Source organism: Salvelinus alpinus, chromosome 15 (assembly GCF_045679555.1).
Source record: "Salvelinus alpinus chromosome 15, SLU_Salpinus.1, whole genome shotgun sequence".
In the NCBI taxonomy this organism is placed as follows: Eukaryota; Metazoa; Chordata; class Actinopteri; order Salmoniformes; family Salmonidae; genus Salvelinus; species Salvelinus alpinus.
This window is the reverse complement of record NC_092100.1, coordinates 2,581,123-2,599,979: the sequence shown is the minus strand read 5'-3', so window position 1 is coordinate 2,599,979 and position 18,857 is coordinate 2,581,123. Positions and strand designations below refer to the sequence as shown.

At 48.1% G+C, this 18,857-nt stretch overlaps 1 protein-coding gene across 1 annotated transcript in view; it reads right to left on the bottom strand.

Moving 5' to 3' along the window:
* The window catches only part of LOC139539380 (gamma-aminobutyric acid receptor subunit beta-3-like), a 74,717-nt gene that overhangs the window by 22,123 nt on the left and 33,737 nt on the right, over positions 1 to 18,857 (bottom strand). Inside the window, exons 4-6 of the mRNA XM_071342260.1 lie at positions 17,614 to 17,696; positions 10,731 to 10,868; positions 5,956 to 6,108 (exon numbers count right to left, since the gene is read on the bottom strand). Of these exons, the coding sequence (XP_071198361.1) occupies positions 5,956 to 6,108; positions 10,731 to 10,868; positions 17,614 to 17,696 (374 nt within the window). The remainder of the gene's footprint in view (positions 1 to 5,955; positions 6,109 to 10,730; positions 10,869 to 17,613; positions 17,697 to 18,857) is intronic.

Sequence of the window (18,857 nt, the reverse complement as noted above, 5' to 3'; positions counted from 1 at the left end):
CTCTGTATCTGCTACACCTGTTGTATATCATTCCTTCCACTCCCTCCTCTCTACCTCTGTATCTGCTGCTTAAGCCACTTTTTGTCACTCTAAATGTCAAACTTCTGCCTCTAACCCTAGAAACTATTTTCCTCCTTCTCCTCCATCCTTAATCCTCCACCCCCCCCCCCCCCCAACTCCCTCTCAGTGGATCACTGTCAACCACTCCTCACTCAGCCTATTGAGTTGACTGGTCTCATCCACTCAGCCTGTTGAGTCCACTGGTCTCATCCACTCAGCCTATTGAGTCGACTGGTCTCACTCAGCCTATTGAGTCGACTGGTCTCACTCAGCCTATTGAGTCGACTGGTCTCATCCACTCAGCCTGTTGAGTCCACTGGTCTCATCCACTCAGCCTATTGAGTCCACTGGTCTCATCCACTCAGCCTATTGAGTCCACTGGTCTCATCCACTCAGCCTATTGAGTCCACTGGTCTCATCCACTCAGCCTATTGAGTCGACTGGTCTCATCCACTCAGCCTATTGAGTCGACTGGTCTCATCCACTCAGCCTATTGAGTCCACTGGTCTCATCCACTCAGCCTATCGAGTCCACTGGTCTCATCCACTCAGCCTATTGAGTCCACTGGTCTCATCCACTCAGCCTATTGAGTCCACTGGTCTCATCCACTCAGCCTATTGAGTCGACTGGTCTCATCCACTCAGCCTATTGAGTCCACTGGTCTCACTCACTCAGCCTATTGAGTCCACTGGTCTCATCCACTCAGCCTATTGAGTCCACTGGTCTCATCCACTCAGCCTATTGAGTTGACTGGTCTCATCCACTCAGCCTATCGAGTCCACTGGTCTCACTCAGCCTATTGAGTCCACTGGTCTCATCCACTCAGCCTGTTGAGTCCACTGGTCTCATCCACTCAGCCTGTTGAGTCCACTGGTCTCATCCACTCAGCCTGTTGAGTCCACTGGTCTCATCCACTCAGCCTATTGAGTTGACTGGTCTCATCCACTCAGCCTATTGAGTCCACTGGTCTCATCCACTCAGCCTGTTGAGTCCACTGGTCTCATCCACTCAGCCTATTGAGTCGACTGGTCTCATCCACTCAGCCTATTGAGTCCACTGGTCTCATCCACTCAGCCTATTGAGTTGACTGGTCTCATCCACTCAGCCTATCGAGTCCACTGGTCTCACTCAGCCTATTGAGTCCACTGGTCTCATCCACTCAGCCTGTTGAGTCCACTGGTCTCATCCACTCAGCCTGTTGAGTCCACTGGTCTCATCCACTCAGCCTGTTGAGTTGACTGGTCTCATCCACTCAGCCTGTTGAGTCCACTGGTCTCATCCACTCAGCCTATTGAGTTGACTGGTCTCATCCACTCAGCCTATTGAGTCCACTGGTCTCATCCACTCAGCCTGTTGAGTCCACTGGTCTCATCCACTCAGCCTATTGAGTCCACTGGTCTCATCCACTCAGCCTGTTGAGTCCACTGGTCTCATCCACTCAGCCTATTGAGTTGACTGGTCTCATCCACTCAGCCTGTTGAGTCCACTGGTCTCATCCACTCAGCCTATTGAGTTGACTGGTCTCATCCACTCAGCCTATTGAGTCCACTGGTCTCATCCACTCAGCCTGTTGAGTCCACTGGTCTCATCCACTCAGCCTATTGAGTCGACTGGTCTCATCCACTCAGCCTATTGAGTCCACTGGTCTCATCCACTCAGCCTATTGAGTCGACTGGTCTCATCCACTCAGCCTATTGAGTTGACTGGTCTCATCCACTCAGCCTATTGAGTCCACTGGTCTCATCCACTCAGCCTATTGAGTCCACTGGTCTCATCCACTCAGCCTATTGAGTCCACTGGTCTCATCCACGTCAAAAAACTACAGACCGATATCCTTCTATATTTTCTTTCCAAAACACTTGAGCGTTCTGTCTCAGATCAACTCTCTCGTTATCTCTCTCAGAACCATCTTCTTGACCCTAACCAATCAGGCTTCAAATCGTATTTGTCACATGCGCCGAATACAACAGGTGTAGACCTTACAGTGAAATGCGTACTTACAAGCCCTTAATCAACAATGCAGTTTTAAGAAAAATAAAGTAACAAATAATTAAAGAGCAGCAGTAAAATAACAATAGCGAGACTATATACAGGGGGCACCAGTACAGAGTCAATGTGCGGGGGCACCGGTTTGTTGACGTAATTGAGGTAATATGTACATGTGGGTAGAGTTAATAAAGTGACTATGCATAGATAATAACAGAGAGTAGCAGCAGCGTAAAAGAGGAGGGGGGGGGGCAATGCAAAATGTCTGATTAGATGTTCAGGAGTCTTATTGCTTGGGGGTAGAAGCTGTTTAGAAGCCTCTTGGACCTAGACTTGGCGCTCCGGTACCGCTTGCTGTGCGGTAGCAGAGAGAACAGTCTATGACTAGGGTGACTAGGGTAGTCTTTGACAATTTTTAGGGCCTTCCTCTGACACCGCCTGGTATAGAGGTCCTGGATGGCAGGAAGCTTGGACCCAGTGATGGCACTCTGTAGAGCCTTACGGTCAGATGCAGAGCAGTTGCCATACCAGGCGGTGATGCAACCGGTCAGGATGCTCTCAATGGCGCAGCTGTAGAACCTTTTGAGGATCTGAGGACTCTTGCCAAATCTTTTCAGTCTCCTGAGGGGGAATAGGTTTTGTCGAGCCCTCTTCACAACTGTCTTGGTGTGCTTGGACCATGATAGTTTGTTGGTGATGTGGACACCAAGGAACTTGAAGCTCTCAATCTGCTCCACTACAGCCCCGTCGATGACAATGGGGGCGTGCTCGGTCCTCCTTTTCCTGTAGTCCACAATCTTCTCCTTAGTCTTGACCACGTTGAGGGAGAGGTTGTTGTCCTGGCACCACAAGGCCAGGTCTCTGACCTCCTCCTCAAGATGGGTCACTCAACTGAGACTGCTCTTCTCTGTGTCATGGAGACTGCCAAAGCTGACTCTCTCTCCTCTGTTCTCATCCTCCTAGATCCAGCCGCTGCCTTCGACCCCGTGAACCATCAGGTCCTCCTCTCCACCCTCTCAGGGCTGGGCGTCTCAGACTCTATCAGATCCTCCTCTGTACCCTCTCAGGGTTGGGTGTCTCAGGCTCTACACACTATTGGATTGCATCCTACCTGGCAGGGCGCTCCTACCAGGTGACGTGGAGAGGATCTGTGTCTGCACCACATATTCTCACTACTGGTGTCCCCCAGGGCTCGGTTCTAGGTCCTCTCCTCTTCTCTCTATGTTACATCTGCTCCTGCCACGCCCTCTACTGCTCATTCTGTGTCTCCTTGACCTGCCGCCTTTCCCCCAGTGCTCTCCCTCTCCCTCTCCCTCTCTGTGTGTGTGATTGTGTGGATGGAGACAGGTGTGCTGGAGTCAGAGCAGATGCCCACCAGCTGCAACCTGTTCCATAATCAAGACCTCTACAAATACTCAGTCCTGCCACTTCCACACTGCCAGATCGTAATCTCTGCTCAGTCAGTCTACGTTTCTAGCCGTTTATTACTATTTAGATCCTGTTATCCTGTTGTGCCTGTTTTCCTTGCCTGATACGGTTTTCCTCTCCGCTACAGTTCTGCCCACTCTGACACTGGTCCCTGTCTCCAGTCCCACGCCTCCTCATCCTGCTACTCTGCCCTGGATTCCCCACTCTACTGCTCCCTTGGATTCCCCTCCGGAACTGCTTACCCTGTCCCAAACACCTCTCGCTCCAGCCTCCGCACCTCGTTTCCTGCAACCCGCCCGAGCTTCCCCTGGCCTGCACTCCATCTTCCCGCTGTGTTCTAATACATACTTTGGTTACTTCATCCCAGTCTCCTTGTCTGAGTCTGCTCTTGGGTTTCCCTGTTCCACTCCGCGTAACACTCTATATATCAAGTCACTGGTCATATCCTCACCTGGTCTCTCCTATCACTGCTATGAGCATGGACCTCTCCTCTTCTCTCTGTAGACCAAGTCACTCAGCTCCGTCATATCCTCACACGGTCTCTCCTATCACTGCTATGAGGATGGACCTCTCCTCTTCTCTCTGTAGACCAAGTCACTCAGCTCTGTCATATCCTCACATGGTCTCTCCTATCACTGCTATGAGCATGGACCTCTCCTCTTCTCTCTGTAGACCAAGTCACTCAGCTCCGTCATATCCTCACATGGTCTCTCCTATCACTGCTATGAGGATGGACCTCTCCTCTTCTCTCTGTAGACCAAGTCACTCAGCTCCGTCATATCCTCACATGGTCTCTCCTATATTTGCTATACAGATGACACTCAACTACTTTTCTCCTTCCTCCCCTCTGACTCCCCAGGTGCCGACACGCATCTCTGCGTGCCTGGCAGATATTTCAACTTGGATGTCGGTCCACCAAGGTCAATATCGACAAGACAGAGCTGCTCTTCCTGCCGGGGAATGCCTGCCCGTTCAAAGACCTTGCCATCACAGTTGACAACTCCACAGTGTTGTCCTCCCAGAGTGCAAAGAACCTGGCATGACCCTGGATAACACTCTGTCATTCTCTGCAAACATCAAAGCAGTGACTCACTCCTGCAGGAGTCTACTCTGTGTTGTCTGGGCTCTCAGCTTGTGCCATTAAAATCCCTGCAATTTATCCAAAACTCTGCAACCCACTTGGTTTTCAACCTTCCCAAGTTCTCCCACGTTACCCCACTCCTCCACACACTCCACTGGCTTCCAGTTGAAACTCACATCCACTACAACACCATGGTGCTTACCTACAGAACAGCAAGAGGAACTGGCCCTCCCTACCCTCAGGCTCTCCTCAAACCCTACACCCCATCCCGAGCTCTCCGCTCTGGTGGAACCAGGTTTCCCCTGAAGCTAGGACAGCAGAGTCCCTGCCCATCTTCCCCCTGAAGCTAGGACAGCAGAGTCCCTGCCCATCTTCCCCCTGAAGCTAGGACAGCAGAGTCCCTGCCCATGTTCCCCCTGAAGCTAGGACAGCAGAGTCCCTGCCCATCTTCCCCCTGAAGCTAGGACAGCAGAGTCCCTGCCCATCTTCCCCCTGAAGCTAGGACAGCAGAGTCCCTGCCCATGTTCCCCCTGAAGCTAGGACAGCAGAGTCCCTGCCCATGTTCCCCCTGAAGCTAGGACAGCAGAGTCCCTGCCCATCTTCCCCCTGAAGCTAGGACAGCAGAGTCCCTGCCATCTTCCCCCTGAAGCTAGGACAGCAGAGTCCCTGCCCATGTTCCCCCTGAAGCTAGGACAACAGAGTCCCTGCCATCTTCTCCCTGAAGCTAGGACAGCAGAGTCCCTGTCCATCTTCCCCCTGAAGCTAGGACAGCAGAGTCCCTGTTCATCTTCCCCCTGAAGCTAGGACAGCAGAGTCCCTGTTCATCTTCCCCCTGAAGCTAGGACAGCAGAGTCCCTGTTCATCTTCCCGAAAACATCTGAAACCCTACCTCTTAAAAGACTATCTTAAATAACCCCACAGCACCCCCCCCCCCTCGCACTCTGTGTCCCAATGCACTGGCTCAGAGGGGACAGTCACACTATCCCCGTCTCTCTCTCTCTACAGACCAGAGGTCAGTTTTAAAGGCAGTACCTAAAGCCACTCTGGCAGCGGAGGGGACAGTCACACTATCCCCGTCTCTCTCTCTCTCTCTACAGATCAGAGGTCAGTTTTAAAGGCAGTACCCAAAGCCACTCTGGCAGCGGAGGGGACAGTCACACTATCCCCGTCTCTCTCTCTCTCTCTACAGATCAGAGGTCAGTTTTAAAGGCAGTACCCAAAGCCACTCTGGCAGCGGAGGGGACAGTCACACTATCCCCGTCTCTCTCTCTCTCTCTACAGATCAGAGGTCAGTTTTAAAGGCAGTACCTAAAGCCACTCTGGCAGCAGAGGGGACAGTCACACTATCCCCGTCTCTCTCTCTCTCCTTACAGATCAGAGGTCAGTTTTAAAGGCAGTACCTAAAGCCACTCTGGCAGCAGAGGCGTCGTAGTTGATCCAGAAGGAGACCCAGGACAGGATGGTGATCAGGATGGAGGGCATGTAGGTCTGCAGGATGAAGTAGCCGATGTTCCTCTTTAGCTTGAAGCTCAGAGACAGACGTGGGTAGGCACCTGTAGGGAAAACAATACGTCATATTTCTAGACAGACATACAGAATGGCCTGGACTAGACTGTACTAACTAGAGACAGTCTTGGGACGGCACCTGTCTATAGGAACACAACATAGTAGAAGGTGGGAGAAGATGGAAAAAGTGACAGTACTACTGCTTAACTCAAGCGGCACAAACACAGTGATAGGCCTATCTTATGTCGTGGCTTGTTTCACGTTCCCATAGCAACGGCAGCATGGGTGAGTTTGTCACCATGGTAACAAGCAAGCCTGGACCAAACTTCCAATGATTTGTTCGCATCTTAGCATTGAGACCACAAAGGAAATGTAAATTTAATATATCAGTAGAATAATAAACGTTTATGCTTCGATGACATTACAGTTTTTCTCAATCGCGTACAATCATTTTCTGAAACAATCGATTTTCAAAACAGAGTGCACGAGACAAAGAACTCTCTGTCCTTTTGCTGAACAGTCAATGCATTTTCAAAATGTAGTTGCCTTATCAAAACAAATAAGTTCATCAAAACTATATTATACCGTCAAAGTAGCAAATACATTCATCAAATACTCAGAAGACAGTAGGCTATAGCTTTAGTAATAGAATAGGCAGTAGGCTATAGCTTCAGTAATACTAGTAGTTGAAACATCACTTATTTATGTTAAAGCTTCGTCATGGTCTCCACTAGACGTGTTAAAGCTTCATCATGGTCTCCACTAGACGTGTTAAAGCCTCGTCATGGTCTCCACTAGACGTGTTAAAGCTTCATCATGGTCTCCACTAGACGTGTTAAAGCCTCGTCATGGTCTCCACTAGACGTGTTAAAGCCTCGTCATGGTCTCCACTAGACGTGTTAAAGCCTCGTCATGGTCTCCACTAGACGTGTTAAAGCTTCATCATGGTCTCCACTAGACGTGTTAAAGCCTCGTCATGGTCTCCACTAGACGTGTTAAAGCCTCATCATGGTCTCCACTAGACGTGTTAAAGCCTCATCATGGTCTCCACTAGACGTGTTAAAGCCTCGTCATGGTCTCCACTAGACGTGTTAAAGCCTCATCATGGTCTCCACTAGACGTGTTAAAGCTTCGTCATGGTCTCCACTAGACGTGTTAAAGCTTCGTCATGGTCTCCACTAGACGTGTTAAAGCTTCATCATGGTCTCCACTAGACGTGTTAAAGCTTCGTCATGGTCTCCACTAGACGTGTTAAAGCTTCGTCATGGTCTCCACTAGACGTGTTAAAGCCTCATCATGGTCTCCACTAGACGTGTTAAAGCCTCATCATGGTCTCCACTAGACGTGTTAAAGCCTCGGCATGGTCTCCACTAGACGTGTTAAAGCCTCATGGTCTCCACTAGACGTGTTAAAGCTTCATCACGGTCTCCACTAGACGTGTTAAAGCTTCCTCATGGTCTCCACTAGACGTGTTAAAGCCTCATGGTCTCCACTAGCCGTGTTAAAGCTTCGTCATGGTCTCCACTAGACGTGTTAAAGCTTCGTCATGGTCTCCACTAGACGTGTTAAAGCCTCATCATGGTCTCCACTAGACGTGTTAAAGCCTCATCATGGTCTCCACTAGACATGTGAAAGCTTCGTCAGGTCTCCACTAGACGTGTTAAAGCTTCATCATGGTCTCCACTAGACGTGTTAAAGCCTCGTCATGGTCTCCACTAGACGTGTTAAAGCTTCATCATGGTCTCCACTAGACGTGTTAAAGCCTCGTCATGGTCTCCACTAGACGTGTTAAAGCCTCATCATGGTCTCCACTAGACGTGTTAAAGCCTCATCATGGTCTCCACTAGACGTGTTAAAGCCTCGTCATGGTCTCCACTAGACGTGTTAAAGCTTCATCATGGTCTCCACTAGACGTGTTAAAGCTTCGTCATGGTCTCCACTAGACGTGTTAAAGCTTCGTCATGGTCTCCACTAGACGTGTTAAAGCCTCATCATGGTCTCCACTAGACGTGTTAAAGCCTCATCATGGTCTCCACTAGACGTGTTAAAGCCTCGGCATGGTCTCCACTAGACGTGTTAAAGCCTCATGGTCTCCACTAGACGTGTTAAAGCTTCATCACGGTCTCCACTAGACGTGTTAAAGCTTCCTCATGGTCTCCACTAGACGTGTTAAAGCCTCATGGTCTCCACTAGCCGTGTTAAAGCTTCGTCATGGTCTCCACTAGACGTGTTAAAGCTTCGTCATGGTCTCCACTAGACGTGTTAAAGCCTCATCATGGTCTCCACTAGACGTGTTAAAGCCTCATCATGGTCTCCACTAGACATGTGAAAGCTTCGTCAGGTCTCCACTAGACGTGTTAAAGCTTCATGGTCTCCACTAGACGTGTTAAAGCCTCATGGTCTCCACTAGACACCAGTATGTTCACACATGTTCATTTAAAGGAATTACTGCGAGATTTAGGTTGTTTTTCTACTTAACAAGAGTCAGACGAACTCATGGATTCCATTTTTATGTCTTTACGGGCAGTTTGGAGATCATTGAAGTTAGCATATCGTTAGCTTAGCGCAATTGCTGTAAGTCTCCCGGTACAGTAGCCAGTTTCTCTCAGAAGCAGGGGATTAAACCTTGTACTCTAAGGCTGAGTGTGCGGTCATTTATAGTCTTACAAAGCTATACATAGTAAATCAACATTTTATCAATGTGATCGTTTTACTGATAATCATCAGAAACAAGATTCTATCCACTTCCTTATTCTCTGTCCCGTTGTCACGTAGACATTTATAGAGATTGCAACGTTGTTCGAATTTCATTGTTAGAAATGAATAGATTCCAGTTTGCTCATTCCTCCTGCAAGAGCAAACAACCCATCACTCCTTCTAGCCCCCTTGCACAACCCCTCACTCCTTCTAGCCCCCTTGCACAACCCCTCACTCCTTCTAGCCCCCTTGCACAACCCCTCACTCCTTCTAGCCCCCTTGCACAATCCTCACTCCTTCTAGCCCCCTTGCACAACCCCTCACTCCTTCTAGCCCCCTTGCACAATCCTCACTCCTTCTAGCCCCCTTGCACAACCCCTCACTCCTTCTAGCCCCCTTGCACAATCCTCACTCCTTCTAGCCCCCTTGCACAACCCCTCACTCCTTCTAGCCCCCTTGCACAATCCTCACTCCTTCTAGCCCCCTTGCACAACCCCTCACTCCTTCTAGCCCCCTTGCACAATCCTCACTCCTTCTAGCCCCCTTGCACAACCCCTCACTCCTTCTAGCCCCCTTGCACAACCCCTCACTCCTTCTAGCCCCCTTGCACAACCCCTCACTCCTTCTAGCCCCCTTGCACAACCCCTCCCTCCTTCTAGCCCCCTTGCACAACCCCTCACTCCTTCTAGCCCCCTTGCACAACCCCTCACTCCCTCTAGCCCCCTTGCACAACCCCTCACTCCTTCTAGCCCCCTTGCACAACCCCTCACCCCTTCTAGCCCCCTTGCACAACCCCTCACTCCTTCTAGCCCCCTTGCCCAACCCCTCACTCCTTCTAGCCCCCTTGCACAACCCCTCCCTCCTTCTAGCCCCCTTGCACAACCCCTCACTCCTTCTAGCCCCCTTGCACAACCCCTCACTCCCTCTAGCCCCCTTGCACAACCCCTCACTCCTTCTAGCCCCCTTGCACAACCCCTCACTCCTTCTAGCCCCCTTGCACAACCCCTCACTCCTTCTAGCCCCCTTGCAAGTTATTGCTGATTTCAGGCTTCGGGAAGAGCCGGTCCAGACCTTCAATTTGGCAGAAGAAATCGGACCTGGGTAGGGTATAGCCTGAACTTCGCTGGCATGGGTAGAACTCAGGCTTAATTCATGCCCGTGCAGGGCTCCAAGAAGCATTCCTTGTGTTTTGGTGAGAGGGCCCAGCCGGTATGATACATAGCCTGTTATAAGGAAGCCCATTTGTACTAAGTGGTAAATTGTCTCTCATTAGAACGGTACGCAGGCAGGCACAGTACAGGACGACCACTAGACTACAGGACCCCAAACAATAACTCTCGTATACTGGATCACTGGTTCAGGGTGTTTGAGTACCTCCAAACTACATCACAATGCAATACACAGGAACATATGAAAACTGTAATACAATACACAGGAACATATTAACATTTTGGAGGGAGCTGGGAGAGAGAGTGTTGCTTAGTAAAAGAAAGTAACAATAACAAAGTTAGAGGCAATGGTAATTTTATCAGAGGGTGTTGGTTTGGTTTCTCTAACAAACAATGGGAACTTTATCAGAGGATGTTGGTTTGGTTTCTCTAACAAACAATGGGAACTTTATCAGAGGCTGTTGGTCTGGTTTCTCTAACAAACAATGGAAACTTCATCAGAGGGTGTTGGTCTGGTTTGTCTAACAAACAATGGGAACTTTATCAGAGGCTGTTGGTCTGGTTTCTCTAACAAACAAAAAACGAATCACAAAAGAGTGCGCCAATTCTTTTGATAATGATACCAAACACGGGGACTGCATAATATGATCATGATAAGTGTTGCAGTAACTTCCACAAAGCTCCCAGGTTTCCCAGAAATCCTAGTTGGAGGATTCTAGATTCCCTCCTGATTCCGGGAATCGTCAAACCTACATTTCTGGAAAAGCCACCCTAATCATGGCTCTCCATGGCTGTTACTGTACCTGTGGAAAAGACCACATTTCTGGAAACCAGTTTGTAGTCCACGATGGAGAACTGAGGCAGCTGGATACGGGTCACTCCCGTCACAGCATTCTCCCCCCCTTTCCAGTAGAACTCTATGTCATCTGTGGTGTAGCCATCTGTAACACAGAAACACACAGGCATGCGCAGTACATTATTCAACATAATAGAAATCATGGTTGAATCTAGTTAACCATGTGAGTCTGATGAGAAATAATGTATTGTAGTTTTATCCCCGCTTTTAAATGCAGTGAACTACTAAATAAAGTCAAATATAGGTTATGTAACCCAAGCCAACATACTAAAGCACTAACTTACACTAGCCTTGTCAATCATTTAGTAGGCACATTTTAAGATGACTAATCTTCATTAGCATTCAGGCTAAGTGACATTTGTGGCTCGTGATGACAGAGTATGATGAAGTCCTGTGAATCACAGAGAGAGAGCAGAGGCTCGTGGGTAATAGATAGTTACATGAGGCTGATGTAAATCTACCATTAGCCGGATGTCTAGCTGACAACGTGTTTGTGTCCCCAATGGCACCCTATTCCAGGTCTAAAGTAGTGTACAATATAGGGAATATGGCTCTGGTCTAAAGTAGTGCACTATATATAGGAATAGGGCTCTGGTCTAAAGTAGTGCACTATATAGGGAATAGGGTTCTGGTCTAAAGTAGTGCACTATATAGGGAATAGGGTGCCATTTTGGACATAGCCTGACAGTGTTTCCAGTCTCATTGGTAGGCAGACCAACAGATACGCTGTTTATGGCTGTTCATAAGTGACCTTCAGCAGTTTTATGGGGAGACATGTACTGATGAGTTAGGAGACATCATGGATCAGAGTGGAGTTAGGAGACATCATGGATCAGAGTGGAGTTAGGAGGCATCATGGATCAGAGTGGAGTTAGGAGACATCATGGATCAGAGTGGAGTTAGGAGACATCATGGATCAGAGTGGAGTTAGGAGGCATCATGGATCAGAGTGGAGTTAGGAGGCATCATGGATCAGAGTGGAGTTAGGAGGCATCATGGATCAGAGTGGAGTTAGGAGACATCATGGATCAGAGTGGAGTTAGGAGACATCATGGATCAGAGTGGAGTTAGGAGGCATCATGGATCAGAGTGGAGTTAGGAGACATCATGGATCAGAGTGGAGTTAGGAGGCATCATGGATCAGAGTGGAGTTAGGAGGCATCATGGATCAGAGTGGAGTTAGGAGGCATCATGGATCAGAGTGGAGTTAGGAGGCATCATGGATCAGAGTGGAGTTAGGAGACATCATGGATCAGAGTGGAGTTAGGAGGCATCATGGATCAGAGTGGAGTTAGGAGACATCATGGATCAGAGTGGAGTTAGGAGGCATCATGGATCAGAGTGGAGTTAGGAGACATCATGGATCAGAGTGGAGTTAGGAGACATCATGGATCAGAGTGGAGTTAGGAGGCATCATGGATCAGAGTGGAGTTAGGAGACATCATGGATCAGAGTGGAGTTAGGAGGCATCATGGATCAGAGTGGAGTTAGGAGGCATCATGGATCAGAGTGGAGTTAGGAGGCATCATGGATCAGAGTGGAGTTAGGAGGCATCATGGATCAGAGTGGAGTTAGGAGGCATCATGGATCAGAGTGGAGTTAGGAGGCATCATGGATCAGAGTGGAGTTAGGAGACATCATGGATCAGAGTGGAGTTAGGAGGCATCATGGATCAGAGTGGAGTTAGGAGGCATCATGGATCAGAGTGGAGTTAGGAGGCATCATGGATCAGAGTGGAGTTAGGAGGCATCATGGATCAGAGTGGAGTTAGGAGGCATCATGGATCAGAGTGGAGTTAGGAGACATCATGGATCAGAGTGGAGTTAGGAGACATCATGGATCAGAGTGGAGTTAGGAGGCATCATGGATCAGAGTGGAGTTAGGAGACATCATGGATCAGAGTGGAGTTAGGAGGCATCATGGATCAGAGTGGAGTTAGGAGACATCATGGATCAGAGTGGAGTTAGGAGGCATCATGGATCAGAGTGGAGTTAGGAGGCATCATGGATCAGAGTGGAGCTAGGAGACATCATGGATCAGAGTGGAGTTAGGAGGCGAGGTCAGTACAGGTGCATCAAAGTGGGGACCGAGAGACTGAAAAACAGCTTCTATTCCAGACTGTTAAATAGCCATCAAATCAAATCATTTTTGTGAAATGCTGAATACAACAGGTGTAGTAGACCTCACAGTGAAATGCTGAATACAACAGGTGTAGTAGACCTCACAGTGAAATGCTGAATACAACAGGTGTAGTAGACCTTACAGTGAAATGCTGAATACAACAGGTGTAGTAGACCTTACAGTGAAATGCTGAATACAACAGGTGTAGTAGACCTCACAGTGAAATGCTGAATACAACAGGTGTAGTAGACCTTACAGTGAAATGCTGAATACAACAGGTGTAGTAGACCTTACAGTGAAATGCTGAATACAACAGGTGTAGTAGACCTTACCGTGAAATGCTGAATACAACAGGTGTAGACCTCACAGTGAAATGCTGAATACAACAGGTGTAGTAGACCTTACAGTGAAATGCTGAATACAACTGGTGTAGGTAGACCTCACAGTGAAATGCTGAATACAACAGGTGTAGTAGACCTTACAGTGAAATGCTGAATACAACAGGTGTAGTAGACCTCACAGTGAAATGCTGAATACAACAGGTGTAGTAGACCTCACAGTGAAATGCTGAATACAACAGGTGTAGTAGACCTTACAGTGAAATGCTGAATACAACTGGTGTAGGTAGACCTCACAGTGAAATGCTTACTTACAAGCCCTTAACCAACAATGCAGTTCAAGAGTTAAGAAAATATTTACAAAATAAACTAAAGTGATTTTTTTTTTACAAAAATGGAGTAACACAAGTCATTTACATAACAATAAAGCTATATACAGGTGGTACCGGTACCGAGTCAACGTGCGGGGATACAGGTTAGTCAAGGTCATTTGTAAAGTGACTATGAACAGCGAGTAGTAACATAAAAATAGATAGAAATAGGCTATGTAGAACCCAAAGGCCTCTCTGACATGTTGAAGAAGAAATAACATTGACTCTATTTAGGGAATTTCTATTTGCAACATTCAAGAATGCAAATTGGAGTGGGTCTAGGGTTTCTGGCAGGATGGTGTAAAAACAAAAAACAAAGGGGGGGGGGGGGGGGGTCAATATGTAAACAGTCCGGGTAGCCATTTGATTAATTGTTCAGCAGTCTTATGGCTTGGGGATAGAAGCTGTTTAGGAGCCTTTTGGTCCTAGACTTGGTGCTCCGGTACCGCTTGCCGTGCGGTAGCAGAGAGAACAGTCTATGACTAGGGTGGCTGGAGTCTTTGACAGTTTTTAGGGCATTCCTCGGACACCGCCTGGTATAGAGGTCCTGGATGGCAGGAAGTTGGACCCAGTGATGTACTGGGCCGTACGCATTACCCTCTGTAGAGCCATGCGGTCAGATGCAGAGCAGTGACCATACCAGGCGGTGATGCAACCGGTCAGGATGCTCTCGATGGTGAAGCTGTATAACTTTTTGAGGATCTGAGGATCCATGCCAAATCGTTTCAGTCTCCTGAGGGGGAATAGGTCTTGTCGTGCCCTCTTCACGACTGTCTGGGTGTGTTTGGACCATGATAGTTTGTTGGGGATGTGGACACCAAGTAACTTGAAACTCTCGACCCGCTCCACTTCAGCCCCGTCGATGTTAATGGGGGCCTGTTCGGCTCTCCTTTTCATGTAGTCCATGATCAGCTCCTTTGTCTTGATCACGTTGAGGGAGAGGTTGTTGTCCTGGCACCACACTGTCAGGTCTCTGACCTCCTCCCTATAGGCTGTCTCATCATTTTCAGTAATCAGGCCTGTTGACACTGTTGTGTCATCAGCAAACTTAATGATGGTGTTGGAGTCATGCTTGGCCATGCAGTCGTGGGTGAACAGGGAGTACAGGAGGGGACTGAGCGCACACCCTTGAGGGGCCCCAATGTTGAGGATCAGCGTGGCAGATGTGTTGCTGCCTACCCTTACCACCTGGGGGCGGCCGATCAGGAAGTCCAGGATCCAGTTGCAGAGGGAGGTGTTTAGTAACAGGGTCCTAAGCTTAGTGATAAGTTCTGTGGGCACTATGGTGTTGAACGCTGAGCTGTAGTCAATGAACAGCATTCTCACATCGGTGTTCCTTTTGTCCAGGTGGGAAAGGGCAGTGTGGAGTGAAATAGAGATTGTGTCATCTGTGGATCTGTTGGGGCGGTATGCAAATTGGAGTGGGTCTAGGGTTTCCGGCAAGATGGTGTTGATGTGAGCAATGACCAGCCTTTCAAAGCACCTCATGGCTACCGATGTGAGTGCTACGGGGCGGTAATCATTTCGGGAGGTTACCTTCGCTTTCTTGGGCACAGGGACTATGGTGGTATGTTTGAAATATGTTGGTATTACAGACTCAGACAGGGAGAGTTTGAAAATGTCAGTGAAGACACTTGCCAGTTGGTCCATGCATGCTTTGAGTACATTTCCTGGTAATCCGTCTGGCCCCGCAGCTTTGTGAATGTTGACCTGTTTAAAGGTCTTGCTCACATCAGCTACGGAGAGTGTGTTCACACAGTCATCCGGAACAGCTGGTGCTCTCATACATGCTTCAGCGTTGCTTGCCTTGAAGCGAGCATAAAAGACATTTAGCTAGTCTGGTAGGCTCACATCACTGGGCAGCTCGCGGCTGGGTTTCCCTTTATAGCCCCTAATAATCCTGTATTGGCGTTTTGCCTGTTTGATGATTTACTGGCCCAACGCTCTAACCACTAGGCTACCTGCCGCTTTAGCCTTTAGCTTGGTGCGGATGTTGCCTGTTATCCATGGCTTCTGGTTGGGAAATGTACGTACGGTCACTGTGGGGACGACGTCGTCGATGCACTTATTGATGAAGCCGGTGACTGGCATGCCACTGGATGGATCCGGGAACATATTCTAGTCTGTGCTAGCAAAAGAGTCCTGTAGCGTAGCATCTGCGTCATTTGACCACTTCCGTATTGAGCGAGTTACTGGTAGTTCCTGCTTTAGTTTTTGCTTGTAATTAGGAATCAGGAGGCTAGAATTATGGTCAGATTTGCCAAATGGAGGGTGAGGGAGAACTTTGTATGAGTCTCTGTGTGTGGAGTAAAGGTGGTCTAGAGTTTTTTTCCCCTCTGGTTGCACATTTAACATGCTGATAGAAATGAGGTTAAATGGATTTAAGTTTCCCTGCATTAAAGTCCCCGGCCACTAGGAGTGCTGCCTCTGGATGAGCATTGTCTTGTTTGCTTATTGCCTTATAGAGCTCGTTGAGTGCGGTCTTCGTGCCAGTATCGGTTTGTGGTGGTAAATAGATGGATATGAATAATATAGATGAGAACTCTCTTGGTAGATAATGTGGTCAACAGATTATCATAAGGTACTCTAGCTCAGGCGAGCAATACCTCGAGACTTCTTTAATATTAGACATCGCGCACCAGCAGTTATTAACAAATAGACACATCTTCTTACCAGACGTAGCTGCTCTGTCCTGCCGATGCACCGATAAGCCAGCCAGTTCTATATTATCCGTGTCGTCGTTCAGTCACATCTCAGTGAAACATAGGATATTACAGTTTTTAATGTCCCATTGGTAGGATAGTCTTAATCGTAGATCGTCCAGTTTGTTTTTCAATGATTGCACGTTGGCCAATGACACGGAGGGAGTGGTGGTTTACCTGCTCGTCGGCGAATCCTTACAAGGCACCCCGCCCTCCTCCCCCTTTTCCTCCATCTTTTCTTCACGCTGATGACAGGGATTTGGGCCTTGTCTTGACAAAGCAGTATATCCTTTGCGTCGGACTCATTAAAGAAAAAAAATCAGTTTGAGGTGAGTAATCGCTGTTCTGATTTCCAGAAGCTATTTTAGGTCATAAGAGACGGTGGCAGCAACATGATGTACAAAATAAGTTACAAACAATGTGAAAAACAAAATAGCACAGTTGGTTAGGAGGCCGTTAAACGACAGCCATCCCCACCGTCACTAGCCGGCCTCCACCCAGTAACCTGCCCTGAACTTAGTCACTGTCACTAGACGGCTACCACCCGGTTACTCAACCCTGCGCCTTAGAGGCTGCTGCCTTATGTACTGTACATAGAATCACTGGTCACTTTAATAATGTTTACATACCGTTTTACTCATTTCATATGTATATACTGTATTCTAGTCATGGTTCATCCTATTTAACTACAGCTGGAAATATACTATTCCATTCTACGTATTCTACAGATATGGACAGTATGAGGATAGAATATATAGTATAGTGTCTATTACATCCCATCACATTTATATAGATTTATACTCCGGACTCCGACATTGCTCGTCCTAATATTTATATATTTCTTAATTCCATTATTTTACTTTTAGATGTGTGTATTGTTAGATATTACTGCACTGTTGGAGCTAGGAACACTACAGCATTTCCCTACACTCGCAATAACATCTGCTAACCATGTGTATGTGACCAATAACATCTGCTAACCACGTGTATGTGACCAATAACATCTGCTAACCATGTGTATGTGACCAATAACATCTGCTAACCATGTGTATGTGACCAATAACATCTGCTAACCATGTGTATGTGACCAATAACATCTGCTAACCATGTGTATGTGACCAATAACATCTGCTAACCATGTGTATGTGACCAATAACATCTGCTAACCACGTGTATGTGACCAATAACATCTGTTAACCACGTGTATGTGACCAATAACATCTGCTAACCATGTGTATGTGACCAATAACATCTGCTAACCATGTGTATGTGACCATTAACATCTGGTTTCCACTCACAGCTCTCTATCTCCAGGGTGCAGTTCTGTTCGTCCAGTGGGTATCTCCTCAGGTCCATCATGCAGGCAGCCGTCGTTGTGATCCTACATCAAACAGACCAACATTATGACACAGTTTAAGTGAGTCCCAATGGCAACCTATTCCCTTTATAGTGCACTACTTCTGACCAGGACCCTATGGCACCCTATGCCCTTTATAGTGCACTACTTCTGACCAGGGCCCATAGGGCTCTGGTGAAAACTAGTACACTAGAGAATAGGGTGCCATTTGGGACTGAATTAAAGTTAGGCAAACACATCCTACAGAAAGGTACAGACATGCTGGTATTTATTTATTTTTATCTTTATTTAACTAGGCAAGTCAGTTAAGAACAAATTCTTATTTACAATGACGGCCTACACCAGACAAACCCAAACCCAGACGACGTTGGGCCAATTGTGGGCCGCCATATGGGACTCCCAATCACGGCCGGTTGTGATACAGCCTGGATACAAACCAGGGTGTCTGTGGTGACGCCTGAAGCACTGAGATGCAGTGTCTTAGACTGCTGCACCACTCGGGAGCCCTGATAGACAGAGGAACAATTCTGGACTGACCACCTGAACAGGACTGACCACCTGAACAGGACTGACTACCAGAACAGGACTGACCACCTGAACAGGACTGACAAACAGAACAGGACTGACCACCTGAACAGGACTGACCACCTGAACAGGACTGACCACCTGAACAGGACTGACCACCTGAACAGGACTGACCACCAGAACAGGACTGACCACCAGAACAGGACTGACCAGCAGAACAGGACTGACCACCAGAACAGGACTGACTACCTGAACAGGACTGACCACCAGAAAAGGACTGACCACCAGAACAGGACTGACCAACAGAAAAGGACTGACCACCAGAACAGGACTGACCACCTGAACAGGACTGACCAGCAGAACAGGACTGACCACCTGAACAGGACTGACCACCTGAACAGGACTGACCACCAGAACAGGACTGACCACCAGAAAAGGACTGACCACCTGAACAGGACTGACCAGCAGAACAGGACTGACCAACAGGACTGACCAGCAGAACAGGACTGACCACCTGAACAGGACTGACTACCAGAACAGGACTGACCACCTGAACAGGACTGACAAACAGAACAGGACTGACCACCTGAACAGGACTGACCACCTGAACAGGACTGACCACCTGAACAGGACTGACCACCTGAACAGGACTGACCACCA